The sequence below is a fragment of the Nothoprocta perdicaria genome, unplaced genomic scaffold (genome assembly GCF_003342845.1).
Source record: "Nothoprocta perdicaria isolate Ctin4 unplaced genomic scaffold, notPer1 scaffold_26, whole genome shotgun sequence".
NCBI classification, from domain to species: Eukaryota; Metazoa; Chordata; class Aves; order Tinamiformes; family Tinamidae; genus Nothoprocta; species Nothoprocta perdicaria.
The window spans coordinates 5,802,642-5,812,470 of NW_020455488.1; the positions used below are offsets into that span (position 1 = coordinate 5,802,642).

The 9,829-nt window shown below is 66.1% G+C and overlaps 1 protein-coding gene across 1 annotated transcript; it reads left to right on the forward strand.

Moving 5' to 3' along the window:
- The first annotated feature begins 5,460 nt into the window (after positions 1–5,460).
- ZNF710 (zinc finger protein 710) lies at positions 5,461–8,873 on the forward strand. The gene is made up of 4 exons (XM_026040531.1): positions 5,461–6,798; positions 7,395–7,586; positions 8,026–8,200; positions 8,701–8,873. Exons 1-4 carry the CDS (start codon positions 5,461–5,463, stop codon positions 8,871–8,873), a joined length of 1,878 nt encoding a protein of 625 aa, XP_025896316.1.
- Positions 8,874–9,829: the final 956 nt, after the last annotated feature.

Below are 9,829 nucleotides of genomic sequence, written 5' to 3' on the forward strand. Positions count from 1 at the left end.
GCAGGAATGGGATATCCCAGCCTGGCCGCAGCCAGCGGCGAGTGCGCCGTCCCACCGGGAATGGCATGTCCCAGGCTGGCCGCAGCGAGCGGCATGGGCAACATCCCAATGGGAATGGCATGTCCCAGGCTGGCTGCAGTGAGTGATGCAGATGCCATCCCAGTGGGAATGGGCCCCCCTTGCCGCCGCCGGCTCCGGCAGCGGGAGGTCCCTGTCCCCGCGGGAGGCCGGGCCCCACGGGCAGGCCCTGCTCGGAGCAGCCCGCATGCCCGGCTCACATCTCACCCCCCGGTTATTGCCTTCCACCTCCTCRCTGCAACAAACAAGTGCAGCTAAATCTCGGTGTTGGCACCGGGATACCCTGCCGAGAGCACCGAGCTCTTCCGAGGCGGGCGGCAGGGCCGGGGACCCGCGGGATCCGTGAAGCGCGGTGGGGAAGACAGAGCTTGTGTGGAAAACAGAGCTGCGGCTGTGGTGGAGCCTCCCTGTTGAGCRGGCATTAAGAGCAGGACTGGGCAGGCCCGGGTCTGCAGGCTCTGTTCTAAAGTGAAGGACAGCGTCGTGCAGCAGGCTCTGCAGTTCCTGGGGAACCTGACGATACAAAACCCCTGTTCACACAGCTTTCCTTTCCTGGTTATTGCATGTGCTGAATTCGTGCTTCTTCTGTACAAAGGGTAGTTTCCTTTTTTTTTGAAGGCATTCCTTTCCTGGTCAGAATTTACCAATAACCTATGGCTGCAGACTAGTATTTACTTCTTATCTTTGCATGTCAACATCGTGGTAACAATCTCTAGCAGAACAGCCATAAACTTGACCAGTGATGTGTTTTCAGCGTGTTGTACCTAGTCTTACAAGGAGGACGCTGCTGCCTTCAAGAGACGTTGACAGACACAGTATCACCTTTCCAATATCTGCTTTTTCCCTCACTTGCTTTTCTTTTTCTTTTTATCCAGTTTGTCCATCTGGAACCACTTCACGTGATGTTTTACAGGTTTTTCCTTGCCGTAAAATATATCTGAAGTTAGCAGTGCTTTTTTTCTAGTCACGATAACTACCTTTTCTCCTAGAGATCTCTTTTAGGCATCTCTAGATCTAGAGATCTAATATAAATCTTCCTAAAATAACTGAGTTAGTATCTAATTTGAAGACACTATTTGGATGGATCCAAGTCTYGTTTGGATTTCTTTAAAAACAAGTTTATTTGGTAGGAAGCAACCCAGCAAAACGTGCCCCCTGTGCCGTTTCTTCCAACTTGGGCTCGTGGYTTAGCTCCGAGCCTGGTTTGTTTGCTCCAGGTGTCAGTCGTGAGGAGGGAAGCGGTATTTTTAGTCCTGACCTAGATTGGGGAGGGAGGAGGGGCCTGCGTGGAGGTTTGGGAGGTGTCTCCTGCCCTTGCGAGCGGGGCCTGGCGCTGTGAGCGCGGGGACGCGGTGCCACCCGAGCCGCGGGCATTCGGCGCCGGCGCGCTTTGCCTCRAGCAGCCCTTCCTCCGCGCTTGGTGTCCGGCGTGAGCAGAGCCCCCAGTCCCTGCTCCGCTCCGTGCCGGTGTGAACCCTTGGATTCCACCTCCGGTTTTGGCTGGGTGGGAGGGAGCCCGGCCACGGGACGGACCTTTGGCTCTCGTTTCCCGCCGCGTGGGCGCGCGGAGCAGCGGCAGCACCGYGCACGTCCTCCTGCACGGGCAGCGCTGGGGACACGGGCTCCGCGGCCATCCCYGTCCCGGGGACCTCGTCCATCCTCCAGCCCCGCGCAGGCACGATGTCTTGGATCAGCTTTATAAATAGCTTTATTTGCTTATCGTAATCACTGGGAAGAACAGCGTTCTTCTGCTTAAAAGTTTTATGGATGCTYATAAGCTGCTTTTTTGGAGAACCACACACACAGAGAAAAGAAAGACATCAAAAAGATGTGAAAAATGTTTTTCTTGTGTTGAATTTAAATGAGACTGTTTTTAAAAGCATGGGAAAGAGAACCCGCTGAGCGGCTCTGAGGGCCGCAGCGCCGGGCACACGGGGCCGGGCCGGGGGACGCGCTCGCTCCGCTCCGCTGCACTGCGCACAGGGAGGGCTCCACCAGCCAAGGCAGGCGCCTGCTGCTCCTGACATGGGCACCGCAGCTGGACCGGCCCTTGGGGGGTTCTTTGGTGGGTGGTTCAGCCGTTAGCCCTGCTCGCAGCACCTGGTGAGACACAGGCTGGTACCAGATGTCCGTGGGCCGCAGGTGCCACCAGTTGAGCGTGACGAGGAGGGTAACGAGGGCGCTGCCCCGGGGAGGCTGTGCCGTGCTTGCTGTCCTGGAGCTGTCCCCGAGCGGGGAGCATTGCTCAGCACTGCCCGTCTGCAGGGTGGGTGATGTGATGTGATGTGATGCGTGGGTGGTCGCGGTGCTTGTCCCACTCTGCAGCCCATGTGACATGAGGAGAGCCCTTTGGTGCTACTGCTCTGAGCCCTGTGCGCGGCTGGTTGGGTGGATCGGCTGCTGTCTCCTGCTCTGCAGCAGTTCAGGAAAAGCTGGGCGGGTTCAGGAAAGCAAGGAAGGGAAAAGCAAGGGGAAGGGAAGTATCCGGGGATTGTGCGTCTTAACCGAGTGCGGATGCTGATGTTGGAACCATGTGAGGAACATACTGGTGGCAATATTACTGCAGCAAGGAGCCGGGAGGGGTAAAAGTCTATATTTACATAAAAATAGATAGCTGAGCAATTCCAGATAACACAGAGGTAAATAAGAATGCATAAAAAAAGGCAAGGAAGTGAAGGCTTAAAAAAAGAATCAGTATCTAAAGGAAAAATCAATAAGGCGATCGCGGAGTCTCGGAGAGGAGGCAGGAGGGGGAACGGCCCCGGCGCTGGAGTTGCACCGTGCAAAAACTTGATTGTCACCAGTGCRTGACAAAGGAGAGCGGAGCCGGCACCTGGAGCCGCGCTTCCCAGAAGAGGGAGGAGCAGCGCGGCAGGAAAGCGAGCGGGGAAGGGAAGCGCGGAAGGTGCCTCCGTGGCGGGGCTGCGAGGAAGCGCGTCCCGGCGGCGCGGCCCCGGCTCGGCAGGGCAGGAGCCCTGGTCTGAGCCAGGAGCTGCCGCGATACCTCTGTGCCCAGGCCTGGGAAGAGGGGCCGGGAGGAGCGGCCCGTGGCGCCGCGAGGACCCGTGTCGGGACAGGTGTCGTTCGTGTCTGTGCGTGGTGTGAGAGGAGCAGGGTGGGCGATGGGCCGAGCGCAGGGAGCAGCGGCTGGGCGGGCAGCGCAGGGAAGCGCTGGGTGACGGATGGAGCAGGGACAGGGAAGGGGAGGCGGCCCTGGCCACCGGGAGCCGGAGGTCCCGGCACGGAGCGGCTGCGGCTGCTGCGCTGGGGGGTCGCGGGAATGTCGAGTGCAAAAGGCAGGAGCGGGACGTGCTACCCGGCAGCCCTGCTGTGGCCTGGCCCCGGAGCTGACCCAGCGCCGCGGGACCGAAGGGAACGCCCTGGGCGGACCGGCCGTGCGAGYGAAGGGAAGGGCAGCGCGAGCGTGCAGGCAGGGGAGCGCCAGAGGAAGAGGAAGCAGGTGGCCTTCGTCAGCCACCGAATGGCTGCCAGCTACCGGGGGGACGTAAGAGGAAGTGCGAGGATCGAGGAGCAGCAGCGGGTTTTGCCCGGCTCTTCCTGCAGAGCTGGTGGCTGTGCTGGGCGGTTGGGCAATGACACTTGTTGGTGCGGGCGCAGTCCAGGCGAGCTCCTTGTGTGTCACGGGAGGAGATGGGCGGGAAGGCTCCGGAGAGCCGCGCGTGCCCGCSGCGGCGGCGAGCAGGACGGCGGCTCCCGTCACTGCCCGGCCCTGCGGCCCTGCGTGGGCAGCGCCGTGATGCTTCCAGCTGTGTCCATGGGTGCCGCCGCCGCTCCGGGAGGAGGCATGAGCAGGGACGCGACGAGCTCCGGTTCCGTGCACCGCGCCGGCCCCGTGCTGCTCCTGCTCGGTTCCGCGCGCGCCGGGCTCGCGTGTCGGACAGGGATGTTCCGAGGCCGTTGGTGGGACACAGACCCATTTCCGTGCCCAGGGCCCGGAGGAGCCGCGCACTTCCCGTTCCTGGGAGCTGCGGAGCGGCCGGAGCCGGCTCTGCTCCCAGCGCCTCCGTCTTGGGGCTGTCGGCCTTAGTGCCCTGTTGGGGGCACGTTGAGGTGCCGCTCGTGTGACCTCCGTTCTGGAGGATCTTGAGTTGCTGCAGGAGGTAACATGGGGGGGATTTARTGCACTGAGTTGTGAGGAAATAGCTCCTTGCTGCTGGGAAAAGCAGGATCCTCCTTGGATTATAGGAGGCGTCCGGCCTACAGAGAAGCAGGATTGATGCCGCCTACCCGAAACAGGGAGGGGAACGAGAGGCAGAACGGGCTGCTCTGCCTTCCTGCCTCTCCCAGCCCCTGCGGCCCGGAATGGGGAAGGGCAGAGGCCCTGGGGAAGCCGGTTCCTGCTTTTGGCTTCCATCCCTTCCTGGGAATCGCACCCGCAGATCCTTGGAGCCAGGGTATTGTTTGCACGATTCCTTCCGGAAAACTGCTGCTGTTTCCTAGTRGGCTGAAATCCCGGCTCTGCCTTCCCGTGGCTGCCGGTTGCCCTTGGAGGCAGCTGTGCCGAGGGTGCCGCGGGAGCGGCGGGGGGTCGGGGGAGCAGGAGCATCGCGCCCGTGTCCCTGCGAGCAGGGCGCAGCGGGACGGGCCGCCCGGGCAGCGGCTCCGCGGCCCTGGCCCGTGGCCACCGCCGGCATGGCCGGGGAGCGGGGTAACCCGCATGTCCGGGAGCAGGGTAACCCGCGTGCCGGAGCTGCCGTGTGGGAGCCCGTCGGGTCTTGCCCTCCTTCCCGGCCCCACGGAGCRGCCAGGGTGGCCCAGGGCGCCCGCCTGCCCTCAGAGCGCCCCAAGGACGAGCCCACGGCCCCGGGGCTCCCGAGGACGGCGGGGCGGCCCCGGGGCACCTGGCTGCCTGTGCGGGTGGTCGGGCTGTCCCCGCTCCCGGCATCCCTGTGCTCCTCCGTCCCCATCCCCCCGGCTCTCCTCCCCCTCCCCAGCTCCGCTCTTTGTCTCCTGCCTCCGCTCCCCCTCCTCCTCCTCCCTCCCTTTCTTCCTCCCTGTTTTTGAGGGTTTCTCTTCCTGCTGCCCTCCCCCATCCGCGCTCTCCTATGGGGATGGGGATGGGATGGCTCTTCCCTCCGCCCGGTCCTGCAGCCGCCTCTGGACCCGTTCCGCTGTCCCGGGGTGCGGTGTCCTGCCTCCTGCTCCCRTGGTGGGACAGGGCTGCCCCGGACCTGGGGGGACATCAACATGTCCCTGCGGAGATGCGTGGGCTCCGCGGGTGCCGCGAGGAGGACGCCGTGGGGCGCGTGGTGTCCCCGGGGACTGGCGGGACGGGGATGGGGACAGGGACGGGCCCCCATGGTCGGGGGCTGACGCCGCTCTCGCCCGCAGCCATGCCAGCATAGCCGCGCGCCACGAGCCATGGAGCGCTTCGCCGAGAGCGGCACGCAGACGGACGCCGTGGTGGTGCTGTCCCTGGCGCAGGCGGCCGTTCTGGGCCTCGTGGCCGAGAACGAGCTGTTCGGGGCCACCGTCAGCCCGGGCGGCTTCTTCCCGGGGCTGGGGAGCGCCCCGCCGGCGCCGGGCGCGGGGCCGGACCCGCCGGACAGCAGCTGTGTGCCGGAGCTGGAGCCGGAGGCGGCGCCGGGGGAGGCYGTGGAGGAGGAGGAGGCCGCGGAGGCTGAGCCGTCCTGCGGGAAGCACGCACGCCGGAGGAAGCGCCCGCCCGTGCGCCTCGTGCCCAAGGTGAAGCGCGAGCAGGCGGAGGCCGGAGAGGAGGAGGAGGCCGCGAGCGAGGCGCCCGGCGAGGATGCGGCGGAGGCGCTGCACGGCGGCCCGCCCGCTCCCGAGGAGCCGGCCCGCGAGAGGCCGGCCCACGGCGGCGCGCTCAACATGACCGAGCTGGGCGCCTTGGGCAGGAAGCCGCGGCGGCTGCGGCACCTGCGCCGGCACCTGCGCCAGGAGCTGCAGCTGGAGCTGGGCGGGCGCGCGGCGCGGGGCACCGAGGCCGCAGGCCCCGCCGCGGCGCCCGCCGAGCCCGAGCCCGTCAAGAGCGAGCAGGGCGTCGCGTGGCGCGGCGCCGAGCCCGGCGAGCGCAGCAAGAAGGCGCAGCTCGACCGCCTCGACATCAACGTGCAGATCGACGACTCGTACCTCGTGGAGGCCGGCGACCGCCAGAAGCGCTGGCAGTGCCGCATGTGCGAGAAGTCCTACACCTCCAAGTACAACCTGGTCACCCACATCCTGGGCCACAACGGCATCAAGCCCCACTCGTGCCCGCACTGCAACAAGCTCTTCAAGCAGCCCAGCCACCTGCAGACCCACCTGCTGACCCACGAGGGCACGCGGCCGCACAAGTGCGAGGTGTGCAGCAAGGCCTTCACGCAGACCAGCCACCTCAAGCGGCACATGCTGCTGCACAGCGACATCAAGCCCTACAGCTGCCGCTTCTGCGGCCGGGGCTTCGCCTACCCCAGCGAGCTCAAGGCGCACGAGGTGAAGCACGAGCACGGCCGCTGCCACGTGTGCGTCGAGTGCGGCCTGGACTTCTCCACGCTCACCCAGCTCAAGCGGCACCTCTCCACGCACCAGGGGCCCACGCTSTACCAGTGCCTCGAGTGCAGCAAGTCCTTCCACTACCGCAGCCAGCTGCAGAACCACATGCTGAAGCACCAGAACGTGCGGCCCTTCGTGTGCACYGAGTGCGGCATGGAGTTCAGCCAGATCCACCACCTCAAGCAGCACTCGCTCACGCACAAGGTGGGTCCTGTGGGCTGCACTTCCCCGCCGGGGGACGGGGAAAGGGGCTGGCCCCACTGTGGCTTGTGCGAGTGGGTGACGGGGCAGGCGCCTGCAGCTGCTGCTGAGGGGTCTCAGGAGCTGTAATGGGGCCGTAATGGGCTGCAGGGCACTTGGCATCACTGGCAGGGCTGCCTGGCCACTCCTGGGCTGCCGGCTGTGCCAGATTCAGCACATGGGCTGTGGACTCGGCTCRGAGCCCCGTGCATGGGAGCTGATGTCCCAGGACAGCCAGGCGCAGGCCAGGGCTGAACGGTGCTGTGTGAGGAGGAGGAGGCAGGAAACCCGCTGGGGAGGGTGCAGCCCGTGAGGGTCAGTGTCCCTCCCGTGCCCGTGTGCGCAGCCAGCACCGAAGCTCRTTGAGCCGGGGCGAGCGCCGCGCTCCACCCTGCCCGGTGACCGAGCGCGGCTCCCTGGTCCTTGCGCCCTGCCTGGTGAYGGGCACCAAGCGCAGCCCCCTGGTCCCGCCGTGCGCCGAGCCCGACCCTCGCACGGCCCCGCGGCAGCCCTGCCCTGCTGCTGCTCTGCCCCGCTCACGCTCTTGGTGGCCCTTGCAGGGTGTGAAGGAGTTCAAGTGCGAGGTGTGCGGGCGGGAGTTCACCCTGCAGGCCAACATGAAGCGGCACATGCTCATACACACCAGCGTCCGTCCCTACCAGTGTCACATCTGCTTCAAGACCTTCGTGCAGAAGCAGACGCTCAAGACCCACATGATTGTGCACTCCCCGGTGAAGCCGTTCAAGTGCAAGGTACCGCGGGTGTCCCGGCCGCTCCCGGGCTCTGCGCTCGCTCCCGGAGAGGCGCCAGCCCTTGGGGATGAGCTGCTGGCGGCGAGCACTGCCTCCCTGCCTGTCCCGGGCTGCAGCTCCCGCCCGGAGCCCGYGCCGGGCTGCCGGGCAGGGCGGTATCCAGAGCCCTGGGCAGCAGTGACGGTGCCCGCGCTGCCTGCAGAGCTCTCGCGTGCCAGCACTGCCTCCTCGAGGCCTCCCGTGGAAGGGTGGGAGACCAGGAGGAGGGAAGCGTCCCACTAGGCTTGGGAATCGGCGGGAATAACAAGGGGAGCCCGGGAGCGAGGTCTGACCGGTCCCCGCGGCAGGAGCAGCCACCGGAGGCGGCTCTTGGGGGGCACGGGGGGCGTCACATTGGGACCAAGGAAGGGGCCTTGCTGATGGGGAGCGTCGCCCTTAGGTCTGCGGGAAATCCTTCAACCGCATGTACAACCTGCTGGGCCACATGCACCTGCACGCCGGCAGCAAGCCCTTCAAGTGTCCCTACTGCTCCAGCAAGTTCAACCTGAAGGGCAACCTGAGCCGGCACATGAAGGTCAAGCACGGGGTCATGGACATCAGCCTGGACAGCCAAGGTAGGCGTCGGGGCCGCCCGTGTCCTGTGCCCGCTCGGGCACTCGCCGAGGGGCCCGTTCTGCCCGGAGCTGCCAAGGGAGCTCGGAGAAGCTTGCCCGCAGCCGGGCTGCCTGTCCCCTTCGCTGGGTTTCCCCACCTTCTCCCCCTGCCTCTTTCCTCACTGGGACGCCGTGGAGCGGGGCCTGGCCGGAGCCGGGGGGCGACGCGTGGCAGGGTGCGCAGAGCACAGGGCTCCTGCTGCCAGCCCTGCTCTGCGGGCGCAGGGAGCAGCCGGGGCCGCCCGCGGGACTCGCCCTTCCCTGGGGAGTCCCCCTGTCCCTCTCCCGGAGGGACACCCAAATCCCTCCGCTTTCAGTCCTTAGGGATACACTTTTGGACAGCTCTTGGCAGATTAGAAGATGGTGCGGGCAGAGCCTGCGTCCAAAGGCAGCGCTGCCCCAGCATCGCACTTCGGCAGCAGCCGTGGGCAGACGCAGCATCTCCTCTCGCCCTGTTCTAGATCCCATGATGGAGCTGGGCGGGACGGACGCCGCGGAGCTGGATGGCCAGCAGGAGATGGAGGACTACGAGGAGGAGAACTCGTACGAGTACGGCGGGGTGGGCGCCCCCGCRGGCGGGCACGCGCTGGCCGAGCAGGCCATGAAGGACATGGCCTATTACAACATGTTGTAGCGGGGCGGCGGCGGCGCCTCGGCCCTGCCGCGGCCGGGGTCTTCACGGGGAGGCCGGGGCGGCGCAGCCTTCGGGGAGGCGGGAGCGGAGGCCGCCGGGCAGCGGAGGCCGCCAGGCAGCAGCGGCTCCACGGCACCYCCGGCCGTGACGGCTCCGCTCCGGCGGGTCCGAGCCCGGTGTGGAGCAGCGGCCGCGCTCCCGCCGGTGCCCGGCCCTTCCCTCTCAGGGCACCCTCTTCCCCGCGGGGGCATCGGAGCCGCCCAACTCCCGGTGCCCCAGCCCGGCCTCCCRGGCCCCGTGCGCGGGAGGCTCCCCCAAGCTGATGAGCGTTGCTAATTACTCTACCTCGCGGGCCCTCCCTCCGCGGCTGCCGCCCGAGYCCCCCGCGGGGCCGGAGCCCCCGGCCGCCCTCGCGCTCCCGCTCGGGCTGGTTGCGCAGGGCTGCGTRCTGAGCAAGCGAAACCGCCGCCCCGCACCGGCCACAGGGCACACAGAATATTTTCGTACAAACTAATTGCTCGGTGGAAGCAGCAGCTCCGAGCAGAGCAGCTTTAGTGAGCAATGTATTTAAAGGAAGGCAAACCCTGTTCAACTTGAGCAAATGATGGTATTTTGAAAGTAATTTATTTTTTTCAGATGTGCCGCGTGGTTGGATTTATCTTTTCACCGAGTTGAGTTTCCTTTAACCAATGTTCTTTGTAACCCTGTGTACTGTGTGTAGTCTGTGAAGCCGCGCGGAGGGGGCTGCGCAGGGCCGGGGCGCTGACGGAGCCGGGGCAGCCCCGGGTGCAGGAGGGAGCAGCGTTTGGGGGGCAGCCGCCCTCGGCCCCCCCTGCGCGGGCGCTGCTGTGAGCACAGCCCCGCGCRGCAGGACCCAGCCCGGTGCCACGGGCTGCCCTGCGGCCCCTGCCCRCTGCCAGCCGAGCTCAGCGCCTGTCTGCGCCCTCGGGAGGGGA